The sequence below is a fragment of the Pituophis catenifer genome, unplaced genomic scaffold, assembly GCF_029215685.1.
Source record: "Pituophis catenifer annectens isolate HBS135680 unplaced genomic scaffold, rPitCat1.0.hap2 SCAF_1, whole genome shotgun sequence".
NCBI classification, from domain to species: domain Eukaryota; kingdom Metazoa; phylum Chordata; class Lepidosauria; order Squamata; family Colubridae; genus Pituophis; species Pituophis catenifer.
In genome coordinates, this window is record NW_027256881.1 from 262897088 (window position 1) to 262915138 (window position 18051).

The 18051-nt window shown below is 35.2% G+C and overlaps 1 protein-coding gene across 1 annotated transcript in view; it reads right to left on the reverse strand.

The window, feature by feature from the left end:
* GAS2 (growth arrest specific 2) overlaps positions 1–18051 on the reverse strand; it is a 101368-nt gene that overhangs the window by 38682 nt on the left and 44635 nt on the right. The window contains exon 3 of the mRNA XM_070957547.1: positions 12715–12856. Coding sequence (XP_070813648.1) covers positions 12715–12856 — 142 coding nt within the window. The remainder of the gene's footprint in view (positions 1–12714; positions 12857–18051) is intronic.

Below are 18051 nucleotides of genomic sequence, written 5' to 3' on the forward strand. Positions count from 1 at the left end.
GGATATTTTTTAAAAAAAAACTATTCAAATTTTTAAAGCAATATAACATTTCAAGAAATGACAGAGGTGATAAATGGACAATATGAAGAAGTGAAAGTTGGTTCCTAAAAAAGTGTTCATTTGTGGATGCAAATTAATTTGTTTCTGTGCATCTGGCTACATCTCATTTCATGATGAACAATGTCAAACAGTGAAATGGTTATTAAAGCAAATAGGACAATATAGACAACATTCAACCATTTAAAAAATTTCATGCTATGTTAAGAATGTGATGCCATAGTGTATATGAAAGCAAGACTATCATTTCTGATTTTCTAGAGAAGCTCTTGAACAAGACAAGTGGTGAGAAGAATTATTATTATAGAAATGTATACTTACTGTTTTGCATTTTGTGGAACTAGAATTACTGTTTCTATCTATGAAATGCCCTAATTTTTAAAAGCTAAATTACATTATTCTTATCTTCCTTGTTATTAGGCATATTAAATTAAAAAGTACCTTCCTATGATTTTGACAAAACTTCAGGGACAATTGTAGTTACAAACAAATAAAAATAAAAATAAAAAACATATGCAAGTTATACAGCTATATTCATGGAAATAATTACTTTCAGACGTACTTGCTCTTGTTACACACTCAGGTATATATTGAAAAAAAAAAAAAGTACAGTTTTCAGCTTAATTACCAAAAGGATTTTAGCTTTGTATATTCAAAAATTAAAGATGTGCTATAAAAATATAGTGTTAATACACTATGTAGAAAGTAGGACAATTAAAAGTAATAAATAACCCAGAAACCCAGTAAGGTTAATTAGGTCATGTCAATTAGTGAAGGTAAAAGCAAATTAATTGTTAAGTTAGGAGACAGAAGATTGTTTATTACTTAGAAACATCATTTAAATCATACAACCAGCAAGGAGGAGTTTGCCTTCAGGTTGAATGAGATACTCGTTTTAGCCCAAAACCTAGTGTGTAGAACTGGGTATCTTTCAATCCTTAATGATTATTTTCTATGAAACCTTCATTTACCTCATATACAGTATACAGTATATTGTATATATCATATACAGTATATTGTATATATCATATACAGTAGAAATGCTTTCTTGTATTCAGTCTTCAACACTGATTAAAATCATCATTATCAATATGTTCTACTGGCATTAAAACACACATTGCAAATAATCTATATCAGTTGTGGGTGACTAACTTTAAATAACTAAAGATTCATTGTTTATGCAATTACACAAATAAAAATGTACAGTAAATAAATCACAGTAAGAAACACAAAACTGTGAATAGTTCAAGCAAACTTTGTGAAAGACACAGACAGAATAAAAAAAAAGACTTATTCTGATGCAACTGGGAGGGAGGAGAATTAGTTAACTCATTTGCTGCTTTGGAAAGCCACTCGCTGAAAACACCTCAGTCTGTCTTTGCCACGTACCAAAACTGAGACTCCTAAATTGCACTTTCAAAAAATTACATTAAAAATATAATTCCAAAGCAAAGGCCCTGGATTAATCAATCAGTTTGGTCACCACAGTAAGAAATGGAATACACTTCTACTCATAAGTGAGTTTCACAATGGGCAGAACTTCAACAACAATAATATGAAGCAAACAACTAACAATTGAGAAAATGTCATTGCATCCTAATGATAAATACACACTACACTCTTACAAATTTATAAGGCACCAAATAAGTAATAAATAAGTAATAAGTAGATAAGTAATAAATTACTATTTATTACTCTTATTTTTATTTTACAGTGTATGTTTAACCATAAGCCTAGGATTAGGTGCCGTGCAAGGTGGAATAACAAAGTAAGTAAATCTAGGCCCTTTAGATTCAGTGTCACTCCCACAGGATAATTGCTATATCAGTGGACCATCACATATGATTGGAAGACATAAGAGGTTGGAAAGAAGTCACAGTTGCAGAAAACTGATAACTCATGATGTAGATTTTATTCCAATGTTGTAAGGCTGAAAATGATACAGCATAAGGGGTGGCCTTCTGAGTGGCTTTTTAGTTAAAGCAGACTGTAAATGAGAACCAGGTCCATTTATGTAGTAAAAGTCCTGCTGTGTGTTGCATCAAAATGAGTCTGAATCAATCATATGTAGGTATGACATAGGTATGCATAAGTGTCACAAGAACTAGTGATGGAGGAAAAAAATATTGTGAAGCACTCCAAAAATAAATCACATATATTACAGCATGCTTAGCATAGCTAAAAAGCAAACCCTTTTCTTGCTCAGTAGATTCCTTGAAGAAAAAGATGAAGGTTCATTGCCTCCATATCCTATAACCATTAAACAACATAGGACAGTCACACTTATTTGAAAATAGAGCATTGCATGTTTACAAAACAAGTGCACACAGAACCATTGATTGTCAGTTAAAAATGCCATTGTACTTTAAAAAGGAGCTTTGGGCAGTAGATAGCAACCACCCGCACAATACTCAAATTCCTCAGTTTGCCAAAAGGAAAAAAAAAAGTTTGAACCATAAACAATAAGTGAAGTATAAGAAATCAAGCTCTTTTTCTTTGCTTTTGCTTTGTTTGCTTGCAATATTACAAGTGGGAGTTGTGTAGGCTGACCTGCAGCTCCCTGTTCCCTATGCCAACAGGATTAATGATGAACAGGGAAAGATAGGCATTTAAAACCAGACAACAAATGCTACAAGGTAAAACTCTTCTAAGTTTTAGATCTGCAATAAAATATATTCAATTCTGTTGTGTAACAAGTGCCACCGGCAATTGAAAAAAGTTAATGGAGTTTTACAGACTGTTCTCATCTTAACTCCCTCTTAATCCCATTGATTACAACACTTTTCTTGTCTAAAGCATCATTCCTTTGCCTTTGTCTTGGCATCGGTGACTTTGAAATGCCAGTGACTTGGTTCTTTGTCGTGCCCTTCAGATATTCAGTAAAGAACTCTCATAACTTGTCACCAATTATGACAGCTGGACCTAATGGGACATGATTACATATCTAAATAGACTGAACGTCCAATCGTCACTTTTAATGTGTACATTTCATCTATCAAGGCATTTCAATCAGATCATAAATTTCTGAAGAATACATAAGCAGAAGACCTATCTATCGTAAGAACAAATGCTAGAGTAAATCCCATGCTGTGTAACATCCAAAATATACCCGGCATCAGTGGTTTGGAAATTATATATGTTTAGTGGATGCATTTTGATTTTCATTTATTTCAGTGCATTTACTGCACAGCGTATAGACAACTACAGCTACATTGATACAGTCTTCAGATTATTTTGAATAGGAACATATGGAATATATTCTACTGGGCAAATGTCAATGTAACACTGCCAGAGAAAAAGATAGGTGTCTCCCTGGAGTTAGTTTATGAAATAGAAAAAACAATTGAGGCAATTGCTCCCTACCCATTTGATTTTCTAAAGAAAGCTGCAATTTATGTGTGAAATAAACCTACAATTTTTCTCAGGTCTGCCATAGTTAAAGCTCAATGGCATGTTTTAACAAAGTGTTACACACAGAGGCAGACAACACATGGGGTTGGAGTCTAAAATTTGTAATTAGTTCCTTACTTTCAGGGGGATTTAGCACCTATTTTTCTGGATCTGTTTATATGTTCATTGTTCCCAAGATATCTCTGGAACTCACTTCAACCCTGCCTCAAGGTGCAATTCAAATTAAAATCAAACCAAACCCTATATTTGCACATTCTGGAAAGAGGGAAGGAGAGGGAATGCTCCTATTTCCTCTCTGATTCCCACCTAACAACAAACTTTCTTGTGTGACCTGATAGTAACCTCATTTACAAACCCAAGAATGCCTTTAAGAACAAGTTGGCCAGAAAAACAAACTTTTAATGCAAACAATATGCAAAGAAACAATTTGGAAAAGAAGCTCAGGGCCCTGATTATTTAAACAATTCTATAATCCGCAAAGAGATTATTTTAGTTGCATCTTTGGTCACAAAAGATCTTTTAAAGAAAGTAATTTGTCTAATTGAAAGGATATGTGGCCAAATATATCACATTTCATAAAAGTAACAGACTATGATCTGAACCAGCCACGCTGACTTAAGCAATTACAACAACTGCTTTTAATTTTTATGCATATGGCACATACTGTAGGACCTGTCATAATTTCCTACCCCGTCATGAGTTACATTCATTTCATTTGAGTAGAGTTATGTGTGTTGTAGCATGTGTTATGACAGGGAAAGCACAACATACTTTCTAAATTGGGTATGGCTAATATAAAGGCACAAAGATGTCAATTATAAGACAAAAGGGCCTTTTATACCTCTCTGTTCAGGCTTCACCTCAAATGTTGTATCAATGCACTCAGTGATCTCAGCCCTTTCTTTTCTCTCCTTGAAATAAGCAGAATTATTCATAATTACAATAAAACAAGCAAGAAGCCCATATTCAGAATCTATGATTTATCCCAAGAATGGAATTAAGAGGCCAAGACGAGCAACATTGAGATATAAATGTAAATCAGTTCAATGTCCTTTTTTATTAAATTTGGACAGCACCGTTATGGCCATATTTCTTGCATGAACTTCAGCTTCACAAGTATCTAATTGATGGAATGTGTGAATCTGCCCCCCTAATAATTAAGGCATACACTGAATATCACTCTCAGAAGAAGGAAAAAAGCAACAACAAATATTACAGCATAATTGGCAGTTATTTCTGACTTGAGACATCTAGAACCCTGAGATTCATTAAGTAGATCCAGATGCAATTAGTGGCTGGGATTGGAATCACTTGTCTACCATAAGAACTATACAAGTAGTCCAGGGGTGGGTTCTACTTACCTTTACTACCGGTTCACAGCCGGGCCGTGCTCGCTCTTCTGCGCATGCGCAGAAGCGTTTTGGTGACATTGGGGTTGGTGGGTGGAGCCTCCTGCCAGTTTTACTACCGGTTCTATAGAACCAGTGCGAACTGGGGGCAACCCACCACTGAGGTAGTCCTTGATTTACAACTACAATTGAGACCACTATTTCCTTTGTTCTCGCAAGGTGGTTGTTAAAGGGAATTGTGCCTGATTCTACAATCTTTATTGCCATGATTACTGCAGTTGTGAAGTAAATCACATGGTTGTTAAGCAACTCTGGCTCCCTCTTCCAATGACCTTGTTTACTAGAAAATGGCTGTCAAAGTTGTAAACGATGATCACACGACACCAGGATGCTGCAACTACCTGTATTGTAAATGCATGCTGGCTACTAAGCACCCAAATTTTGATCATGTGACCATGAAGACTGCTGCAACAGTTTTCAGTGCGAGAACCAGTTGTAAGTCACTTTTTTTCTATGCTGTTCAGTTGCAACTATGAACAGTCACTAGTCAAACAGATGTAAGTCGAGAACTAGTTGTATACAGTGTCAGACTTTTCCTTGCCTATTCTAGACTAAAAGCCATGTTGGCAAGGACTCTAGAATGAAGTGGTTTTGACAAGTAGATTTATTTAAAAAATAGTAGAAATGACATTCAATAAAGAAATCTGGAAACTGCCAAGTACAGAATGCAAGCCCTATTTAAAATGAAGTAAAGTTCAATTTTTGAGCCTCTTTTTCCTTCCTGTGCAGTGCATACTTTTAGAGGACAAATGGTGTTTTATTATATTATATGACACCTTGGGCTGTTTTGTTTAGATCTAGCATAAACCTGCCTCTAACGGCAGAGGTTCCAGGCTCAATCTTTCCAATTCCCTGCATAAATATGTAGTCATTGAATCCATTAATACCATATCTTGCAAGTGGGAAACACTGACACAATGAGATAAATGATCAACATAATGGCAGCCCTAATGCCATAGCTTAATTATTGAAAGCAAGAGCCTCTTACAAATTTATGCAAAATCATTCAGAGATTTATCACTTAAGCCCTCCCTTTCTTCCATCCATTAGTTACTGTGGGACAAGGCTGTTGAAAAGGATTAGATTAATCAAGACAATGTGGGACATGAGCACAGAAAACAAGACAGGAACTAAAAGAGGAATTAAAACAAGCAGCTTCCATGCCCATTACCCATCTTCACACTTTTTTCATACCTCTTCATGAAAAGGCTAAGTTGCCTTGGCAACTGCCAGAGTGCTAAGAGCTATAAAGTCATGAAGTTTTTCATAAATCATCACAAACAACACGTTTTTAGTAACGTCACACCAGAACATATTTCACAGCATCACCGAATACTGTCTAGCATCATTTTTTAAAAATTTTTTCCTCCAGCTTGTATTTGCACTGTAGATGGGAAATATATCTACTAAGCCATTTCTTCATTTAAATAAGCATCTGAAGGTGATCAAGTCGTCCCTTTAATATATGTTTAGCATGAAGTAAGGTAAAACAGAAGCAAACATCTTATTAAATTGTTCAGTTGCCAAACAATTAAATACATTTGAGGAAATGATTTTAGTCAGGTTTCCATCACTCAGATGATAGCCAAGTAAATCGTTTTGTAAAATAATACACTGAAAATCTTTTCCTTTTTAGTTTTGCTCTTTGGAAGAACTAACTCAACTATGGAAGATTCACTTTAGGTTTCATTCTACTATTATAAATTGAATATGGATTATTATACAAAACCCCAAACAACTGAGACTTTCTGTTACATAATTTCCAGGTGGAGAATTTAATCTGTCAGAGGTTATCAAGTGGCCATTGATTTATTTAGTCCTCTGCTGAAAGGATACTGAAAAAATGGGGGGGGGAACCCTTCATGTAATGAAATAGCTGATTGAAACTCAACTGATTTTGTTTTCTTATATGAATAGAATAGAATTCTTTACTGGCCAAGTGTGATTGGATACACAAGGAATTTGTCTTGGTGCATATGCTCTCGGAATACATAAAAGAAAAGATACATTCATCAAGAATCATAAGGTACAATACTTAATGATAGTCATAGGGTACAAATAAGCAATCAAATCATATTAGGAAACAGTCAATATAAATCTTAAGGATACAAGCAACAAGGTTACAATCAGACAGTCATAAGTGGAAGGAGATGGGTGATGGGAATGATGAGAAGATTAATAGTAGTGCAGACTTAGTAACTAGTTTGACAGTGTTGAGGGAATTATTTGTTTAGCAAAGTGATGGCGTTCGGGAAAAAGCTGTTCTTGTGTGTATTTGTTCTGGTGTGCAGTGCTCTAGAGTGTTGTTTTGAGGGTAGGAGTTGAAACAGTTTATGTCCAGGATGCGAGGGGTCTGTAAAGAGATATCCATCCCTCAATCATATTTTCTTCATAGCTTATGTGACAAAAGCCAAATATACATGCAAAAATATAATTCTAGTAAATTAAAAGCCAAATGTAGCATAAACATCCAAGAAAGTGTCATTTGATTAAAAAAAAGATCAGGAGCTTTTTTAAAAAGGTGATTGATGTTGAAAGAGAAGTAAGACAGACATCAACAAGCAGGTATGACAGGGCACTTCAAGAGAAGGCACTTTGTCTGGGAGCTACCAAATTCACTTTATGGGAGAGACCATAATCAACAAACAGGAGAAGAAAATTCTTCAAAGCACCTTTCATTTTCTGAAAAGGTGAGGGAGGGAAAATCCAAATTAATTACCTTGGGGGGGGAGGGGGAAAGTTCTCTAACAAAGATGACTTCAGATCTACAAAAGGAAATATTTCAAAGGGATCCAAATGACAGATTTTTTTAAAAAAAGTTCACAAGTTCTAACGCTGCATCATAAGAATTATGCTTGTAGCAACCGTGATTGCCGTTATAGTATTCACCACGTGCAGGAAATAAGTGAGGTGGGATAAGAAAGACGGTAGAACTGGGCTGTTGTGTTAAATGGGATTATCGTAATAGTTATGATGACATCATAACTGCATTTTACCAATAAATTATAAAAAGGGCAAAGCTATTTTCTTCTCCATATCCAACTGATGTTCCATCTTAGGAACTTCAGAAGTTGATCACAGTGTTCAGGAATGTGGAGGACTTTAATTTGGCTATAGAATGGGATGTGCAGATTGGCCCCACCTTTTCTCCCCTGACTTCCACAGACTTCCACAGATTTACTTTACTTTACTTTTTACTTTTATTAGACTTCTATACCGCCCTTCTCCCGAAGGACTCAGGGCGGTGTACAGCCATATTAAAACACATAAAATTTACAAAAATTTAAAAACCATTAAAATCAAATATACAAACATTTGGCCCACAAATTAAAAAACTTACATACACCCATTAAAATTCATATTCATGTTAGGCCAGCCCAGCTTGTTGAAACAAGAGGGTCTTCAGGGCGTGGTGAAAGGTGCACAGTGATTTAGCTGGCATTCAAAGAAGAAATAGTAATTCCTACTTGCTTGAAGATGCGTACATTCTCCTGATAATGTGGTACCCTGTTTTATTAAGGAGCTGAACTCTATGGAGAGAGATACTCACACTAAAGCGATGTGAGCTCATTTCCCTTTCAGAAACCCAGCTGAAGGTATGGAATTCAGGAAGAATAAAGGGAAGAAATGTACTTACATCTCCATTTTCCACCTATGTATAAGCTCTATATATTTATATAAATAATTGCTTGAAAAGACCTTATGTAAGATTTTTTAAAGCTGTATGCCACTGTTATCTGCTAGCAGCTGTCTGAAGAACAGCCATTAAGATCTCTAACTTTTAAATGAAGAGCCTTTTGACTTTGCATTTTTAGTACACAAAATAAGTGTTTACGTATTGATTTACTATGCAAAAAAGTGCTCAGTTTCAGCCATCACTAATTTCAATAACAGTTTTATGGTTTTCATTATCCAATCTCTTCCAAATCCCCATGGAAGAGAAATAGATACTGTATATACTTAATGCCATTTTGACAATATATTCTGAACACTATTGGCTATTTTATGTTATTTTTTGGTAACAGTCTTCCTAGAAAATATCTAAGGAATTAAATGTTATCCTTCCTGCAGAGATGACTGAGCTGATATATAACTGAAAGAACAGATGTTCACTCCCAAACAGCTTCTTTTCTCAAAACAATCAGGAGAAATGGTTCTCCTAGAATGGTTCTACAATAGGTTTGTTGATATTTTTAAAAAGGTTTTACTATAGTTGTCTGGGTATACCATCTGTGACCAATTCTTGTATCTATCTTCTGAAGTTACTGGTACAGGGATTTGCATGCCAGCCCTAGTCACTGAGTAATCTGTAGGCTTAGTTTTTCTTGTACTGTAATCCCAGAAACTGATGGAAAGCAAGCAATAAAATAAACTACTTTGGACTATTATAATGCATAGCCTGTTGATACTTCTCTAAAGTCATATTGAAAGACGGAATGAAGGATAGAGGAAGGGGATTCTGTAAAGTCATTAAAATGTTTATACAACATTATCATGGCCTGGTTAATGTATTTATTTATTTTCCCAAAGGTGCTTTTTCAAGAGGCAACTGGACTTTCTGGTTTTTTTCTTTGAAGATGTTTTGCTTCTCATCCAAGAAGCTTCTGCAGCTCTTCATAAGCTGAAGAAGGTTCTTGGATGAGAAGTGAAACGTCTTCAAAGAAAAAAACCAGAAAGTCCAATTGCCTCTTAAAAAAGCACCTTTGGGACAACCATGATCACTATGACTCTCCATAGATATTTATTTATTTGTGTAATTATTCATAGCTCTGCCACTTCTAGATGGTTGCAGTAGAGTAGAAAACCAGTCATTAGCAGAAGTGAAATTAAGACCACTTTTAAGAAAGTATTTTCAGTAACTACTTGAAAAATCATGTCCATTAACCTTCTGAATATTTTAAATAGTGGATTATCTGATGTTAGTTACATAGGTACTAGTCATGGCAACTATTTGCAATCAAAACTAATAAAATTCAGTATTTAGAATGGTCAGAAGAAGCAATTAATTAGCTATTATGGGAAACAAGATATTAGACAGGATAGGTTTTTTCATGTGATCCAGGTAGGTTCTTCTTACAGGTTTTTTTTAAAATTAAAATTAAGTGGATACAATCAATTAAAACTAACTACACAATCTCCTGAAGAGATATTTGAAGCTTCCAATGAAAGTAGTGAAAATAACTCTATTGAATTCTTCATCTTGCTAATGAAGCTTTCTGGGAACCTCAAAAATGTATCTGCTTTGTAATACTGTGGTACAATCTAAAGATTGATGATTTTATTATTTCTAACTTCAGATTCAACTCTTTATAAGAATTTAACATGATTTGCCAATGTTCTAAACTACCCAAAAAAATTGTTTTGAAGGAAGGCTTATTCTTTTATAAACCTAAATTATCATTCTATGAGTTTAAGGTAAAAGTAAAGGTTCCTCTCGCACATATGTGCTAGTCGTTCCCGATTCTAGGGGGCGATGCTCATCTCCGTTTCAAAGCCCAAGAGCCACCGCTGTCTGAAGACATCTCCGTGGTCATGTGGCCGACATGACTAAATGCCAAAGGTGCATGGAACGCTGTTACCTTCCCTATTTTTCTACTTGTATTTTTCACATGCTTTCGAACTGCTAGGTTGGCAGAAGCTGGGACAAGTAATGGGAGGTCACACCATTACGCGGCACTAGGGACTCGAACCGCTGAACTGCCGATCTTTCAATCGACAAGCTCAGCATCTTAGCCACTGAGCCACCACATCCCTTCTGTGAGTTTACATGGTTTTTTCTTATGAAGCAATAGGGCAAAATTTGCAATTTTATTAGCATATCGGTGTGTTTAAAAATAATTTAACAGAACTACAGCTATCAATAGATATATATTATGTAATCAACATGAGTAATGATGACAGCAAGGAACACAATATTCTCACATACAAAAATGTAAGAAAAGGAAATTCAATACAAAAGACAAACAAATCATTTGCGACTCAGATATGAGTTACATATATTCAAAAACCTTTTGAGCGGTGGAATGATGATAGCCCAGTTGATTCACTAGGCTCATCTTCCATCACAACAGCTGAATTTCATCTCCAAACAATCAATTGGTTCTTTTCATCTTCTGCTGAAATGCAATCCTGAGACATAAAAGTAGTCCTAAATTTTGTATCAAAAGAGATCTGTTGTAAGAATGAAAAGGAGCACAAAACACTACAAAGATGAGAGTTTCACCTGAACCAGTGCCTTTGTGGTACAAATCTGATACAAGATAAGGCACAAGATATTGTCATTTGATTCCTTTTTTTCTCTGAATGAAGTTGCTAGTGGTAAATCAATGTAAGGCAAGAGTATTTCCATCCTGTTATTTTAAAATGGTTATGGTTATATGCCATTTTTAAAATCACATGTTCAGTTGAATTCTAGATATGAATTCAAGGACACAAGCAACATCCATTTCTATCACCTGGAGACGTAAAAAGAATTGGATTTTTACATGTTATTTTTGAACCAATGAACAGATGACTTGATTCAATCCTTTATACTAATATAGTGATTTAAAGGTTTATGTATACAAATTAACAAGCCAGTTTTACATCTATTGAAAAAGTGACTTTAAAAAAGGAAATTTCCCCACACCCTGAGGATATTGTACACAATCCATGTAGATATTTTTTTTAGCAAAATTATAGATGTGATTTATCATTTTCTTCCAGAATGTTTTTATTTAAAAAAAATTCCTAGAGTAACACAAGTCCTGGAATATCCTTGTGGTCTGCTATCCAGTAACTACCCAGGTCCCACACTGCTTAACTTTTCAACATTAGCCAACTTTGGCTTTTCACGTAGATTAATAGTAATTTGATCTGAAAAGCAGAGCAACATGGTATTGACATACTAGGTCTGATTTGCATCTCCTTCCTCAATAATCAAACACACCTAGACTGTATTTGGAAAAAAAAAATCAATACAGTATGGATCAATTTTTCATAAAGTATATTTCAGGTAGCTATTAACTATGAAAATTGTGAATTTCTTAATTCAGGAATTAAAGGTATGAGATGTGTGTATTTTCCATTGGAAGGCAAAAAGGAACTTCAACATATCTGGAATCATGACATTAAGCAATTATCTGCAATTCTTTAAAACAGTTTAGCAGCACTATTTTTCTTTTATGAGATTATATGGGAATGTACTAAACAGTTTAGTATGTTCTCAAAGCAGTTTAGTACATTCCCATATAATCTCATAAAAGAAAAACAGTGCTAGCAAGTATTATCCAGTGGTGCTAATTTCATCTTTATCCTTAATGTTTGATCATTCATGATACCATCATGCCTTGCCACCCATTCCCATCCTCTGGAATATCTGTGGGACAATGACAGAGGTTACAGCAGAATTTTAATTTTCTGTAATCTCCAAGTAGCCAGTCGCAGAGAATACTAGTCTATTGAGCAAGTGTACTTGTCAAAATTAAAAATATCAGTTGTGAAGCTAGAGGCATCAAAATTGTGTGGAAGACTTATTCGGATTACAATTTAAAACACATCAGAGATGAATCAAGTTTTTTTAACCTGTTTATTGAAATGTCTTTATTTTCTTCGAAACTCTGAATTATTATTATACACTTAAAATAATGCACATTATTCCAAAAGTAAAGAAACTATAAATTCTTGAGCTTTGCAAAAAATATGGAGGAGAAATAATGACATCATTGATATAATTACTTTTTGAAACAGAACATGACCTCATGATAGACTGATTATATTCCATGAAAATCATTAAAAACATATGTGGTATACAGTGCAATATACTAAAAAGTGCCTCATGTTACTGGCTGATACATACCCAACCCTTCAGATTCAAAGAGACAAGTATCATCCACTCCCACATCTCTGCACCAAGATAGGAAATTTGCTGTATTGTCCCGTGCAAAAAAAGATCCAGATGGAGCATTAGCTTTGCAGGGAATTTTCCTCACTGGCATTTTCTGTAACACAAAGAGAAAGATGGTTGTGAATGGTGGCCCATCTTTGCATACAATAGCGACTCAGACAAAGGCACAACCTGTGGACAGCTAGTTTAGTCCATGAAATGATCCAAGAGTTGAACTTGATAGCCTAATCATATTTTACAACTCTATGAAAAGACTGAAATAGTTTGAAGCAATGTAGAATAAGGCTGGGGGAAGGCTGAAAGTATGCAAAGAAGGTGAAAGTTTTAAATCAAATAGAACACAAGAATAAAGGTACTGTATGTAACAGTCTGGAACATTAAAGCTCAGCAAGATAAATTCTAGGTTTCTAGAAACTTACAAACAACTAATTTGTAGACCTCTAACTTGTACACAACAGAGGTAACCAATCAGATATCAGATGACCAGCATAGACATAGAATAAGCTTGTCACGACAGACCCAGCTATACAATGGGAAAGTTAACAAGAGTGGATAAGAGCATTAAACCAGAAACAATCTTAGAATGTGGTGGATGAAAATGACAACATTTTTAATAGGTTGGGCCAACAATCCAAGCCACCAGTGAAGACAAAATATAACATTTTCTCAGCCTTGCAGTCAATATAAACAGAAATTCTTCTCAAATGTGAAAAATAAATAAAAATGAGAAATAAACAAATAATCCAAAAGAGAAGATGAGTCTTTTTGCAACCATGGGACAATTTGTGCGTCAACTCCTCTTCTCCTCTCACCCACACTTTGGGTCATCTATATTAGAGGTTCTAAACCGTGTTTTCCCTCATAGTCACCTTCTAAGCCTCATTTATTTCTGTGACTTCTAAAAATATAACAGGCTGGGGGGAACTTATGGCCCATACTGAAAACTACTGATATGTGCAAAGAATGATGTTTTGCACCATTTTATTGTAATGTAAAGGGTACCTAAATGTTTTTTTGCAACCTACCAAGTAGGAGATGCAGGCAATACAATGATAGATGCAAGCATTACAATGATTGATGAGTGTCAGTCATACATGAATGAATGCTTTGTATTCCTCCCTCCGTCTCTCTCTGTACATGCTTGTTTCCCCTGTAACAATAAATGTTGCATCATAGAGCAGTGCATATTTTCAAAGCTTTGCTTCTTTGAGTATTCAAACAAATCACTTCATTGAATCTGTTTCTTGAAGCAATTAAGTCACCTCCCTTCCCTTGAAAACAAAATGACCTTGTCATTTTGATTAGCTATGCTTTGACAAATAAACTTTTGCCATTGCTTCAGAGAATACAGCACTCTCCTCTTCCAATACATCTTGCCCAAGCCATCCTGAAGGAAACATTACTCTACTTTGTCCAGCGTGTTCTTCACAGAACCTGAGAAAGCTTCTAACCAAGTATAGTTTATGTGCAGAATCTTCTCCTGGCTTTGGAAGCAGTACTCAGAAAATTTCAGATCAACATTAACTGCTTCATCAGAGGATTATACTTTTTTCAGTGAAGAAAACTACTTTGCCACTGAAGTACAAATATCTTTGATGAAGCAAATCTTAATTGTTCTGCACAGGCCTCTTGTACCATATTTGGATTTTGGTCTTCTCTCTGGTTTACCTCAATACCAGAACAATCTTGTAGGGGGCTCCCTATCCTCTTGCTTTCTTTCAGGATTATATCAATTAAAACTGTTTTCCTTTTTCCAGAACCCATAACACAGCTCTCTCTTTTAAACAAACATTCACTGGCAAATTAAGTGACTGGCTATTATTATAACATAATTAATTTGTTATTCTTTACATCCAAGATTCTTTATTGTCAAAAATTGCCCATAACCCATATAATCCTATGCACACTTTTCAAGTTCAAAAAAGTTTTCAACTATATTTTCACACAGATATACTTGGACTTTGAGAAGTATGCCTGAGCCATTGGTCACACAATTATGCATGTTCAAGAGAAAAAGGTGGAGATGACTGGGATAAATTTAATTTAATAATGAAAGTAAATTAATTATTCTCCATAATTCTCTAGTTCTGTCACATGAAAAATGGCAAATTTTGGAGAAACTCATTCATGAATGTCTGCAGAGAAACAATGAGAATTAAAATACATGTGCCATGACATCAAATCACTGATATGACTTATGTCCTTTGTGAAAGAAAATCATGACTGATGTACCATAATTTTTAAAATCATGACTTGTTTGTTTTAGATTCTACTAGAATGTTAAGATCACTCTGAAAAGATCCAAACCAATATGCCTAATCTTCTATCCAAAAACAAATCTTCAAAAATCCCAAATCAGTACAATCCCTATAAATCACAGAACAACTACTCATGCATGGCTGGAGATTTAAAGTATATAGAGAATAAGCAAGCAAGCCCAAAGTTTGTCAACATGACTACACATGCATTGTGACAATGCAAGCTTAACCCATAATGAATTTTTGTCTGACATTATTATGCAAATAAAAAAGCTTTGCATCATGATATTGTGATGTACATTTCAGCAGTTGCTCCCTCTTAATCCCTCATGGACACAAATGAACATTCTTAGGAATGTTTCTACAAATAGAAAAATGTGCATATTTATGTGGGACAAGATTAAATGAATTTGTTTGTGACAAGGTACATACAGTATGTTCATACACAGATGCAACAATAATATGCACACATTCAAAAGTTTCTCATCTGTGAGAAAGTTAGGCTAAAAATAAACGGGTTATAATATTCTGTTTCTCTATTAAGATGATTTATGGAGTATCTGCTTCTGTTCTGGAGCTGGTTATTAAATTCAAGATTGTGTTTAAGCCAAGTCCTGGGAAGTACAAATGATGTCTGCAAAACCTTCCAGCTTTGAGTCCAGACATAATTGCATGTAGGGAAAAAACCCAAACAAACAGCCTTAGACAATTCTTGGCAATATCACAAAACAGTCATGGGGAAGGGAGCACACACAAGCAACCCAGAACTGACTGGGTTACATTTAGCTGTAATTACTGGGAAACTAACTGTACCTGATATACGATTCCAGGAAAGAAAATTATTTCAAGTAATGGAATCATTTTGGGAGCAGTGAAGATTTTGCTATAAAGCCTCAAGTAATGTATTAACTCGGTTTAGGACATTTGACTCGAAACTAGATTTTGAGATGTTATTTGCATTCGATATCATAGTGCTCAGGCCCACATCTACTTAAGATAGCAAATTGCAGTCTGTATAAACATATTGGAAGGATTGTTCTCCCTGGGATATTCTACAGGAGAAGCAATAGATTAATATTAAATGGCAAACATGTCAGGTGAAGCAGCTGGGATAGAAAAGGGTCCAAGAGCCAAGTATTCCCATTTTTCTACTAACTCCCATTCAGTTTTTGGCTTTCTGCTTATCAGAATCGTGGAAGCCTATCAGGAGTAAGAAAGGACTAGAGGTAGAAACTAAGCTTTTCTGGATTACAAAACATTTACCCTTTTTGTTTTAATTGATTAGGTACTGTTGGAAGAAATGTCCTTCTGGGTTCAGTTCCAAGTGGGGAAAAAGACACTGGAAACATGGTGGCTGTTTGGAAAGATGGTTTAATGGTGGACAGGATCACATTGCTTGAGTTCCTGAACAGAAAAGGCAATCACATGCTTCAAAGTGTTGGGTGAAGAACCAAAGAAAGAACGGCCAAGATGCTGAGAGTTTATACCCTCTGTTGGGCCCCACCTTAGTGTTTCCTGTTCCTGTATAAGAAATGTATCCTGATTGGTTGTCAAACTCCCAGGGGGCAGGGTCTTAGTCAACCTGGTAGGATGTCTCTCAAGTTTGCTTGAGCCTTGACATGTGGTGAATTTCTTTTGTTGGATGGGTCCTTTGTGTTGCAGATGATGGCCCATTAATAAAGGTGGGAGGGGATGATTTTCTGCCTCTAGCCCATTGACAAAGGTGGGGGGAGGCAGGAAGCTGCAGGGAGCTGTTTTGTCTTTAAAACATGTTTCTCCATTTTTCATCCAGGGAAATATAATATTCTGTCTTTTTAATATTTCCTAAAATATTTCATTCTTCTAGGAAAGGGGTGGGTGCTAACTTTCTACAGTACCATCAAGTCAGCATCAATTCTTAGCAACCACACAGATTTTTCTGCATGATGGTTTGTTCCTAGCCTGATCTTCAATGTCTTTCAATACTGTGTCAACCTTCACTCTAAATAAGTCCATCCACTACGCTGCTGGTCATCCTCATTTCTTTCCTTTCACCTCCTAGAGCATTCTCCAGAAAACTAGATCTTCACATAATGTGTCTGAAGTAGGATAATTGGAACTTGATCGTTTATGCATCAAGTGAGAATTTGAGTTGACTTATTCAATGATCCATTGGTTTGTTTTGTGGCTGTCCACAGCGTTCTCAAGAATCTTCTCTAGCACCAAAGTTTAAAAGCGTCAATACTTTTCCTATTCTGCTTCTTCAATTTTCATTTCCATGGGGTGTCAGAGGAAATACCATGGCTTGCACTGTGCTTTTTGTCAGTATAGAAGATATCACAGCATCTGAATATCTTTTCCAGAGCTTTCATGACTATTTTACCAAGTCTGTGGCATTTTTCTTGACTGCTCATTCCTTTACTGTTGATGGTTAATTGTAACAGACAGAAGCCACTGAAGTATCTTTGTACTATACACTGATACCCATTTCCTGAGTCTTTCCCCAGAGCTGACATGTTGATACATATTGAAGTCCAATTGCAGGCAGTATCTGCTACCAAATAAATAAATAAATAAATAAATAACCTGTGCAATTTAACAGAAAAGAAGGCAAAAGATTAAAATGTCTCTTCTTATCCACAGTCAGGTATTCATTTGAATTGTGTTACTTTAGCATAAAAATGAAAAAGACATAGATATTATGGCTTTAAAATTACGGCACCCAGTTTAAACTTTTACTGAAGAAGTGGGAGAAATATTTACATTTACTTCTTGCCTAATACATTTACAAACACTTACACATAACTAATATCTTAATTTTTATTATCCTCAACTCTGTAAAAAGTAAATTTGAAATATAAGACTTATTTAACAAAGATTTGCTGTTAGATATTTTATTAGATACAATCCAACTGCTTTTTAAAAATGACTTGAAATTCTTCAGTGTTGGGAAGAGATTATCCTGACCTAATTAGGTTTCCATATGGCAAAAGTGACTTTTGTTGACATAGCAGTATATATCCACAGTTAGCCTAAAACAGCAGTGCACACA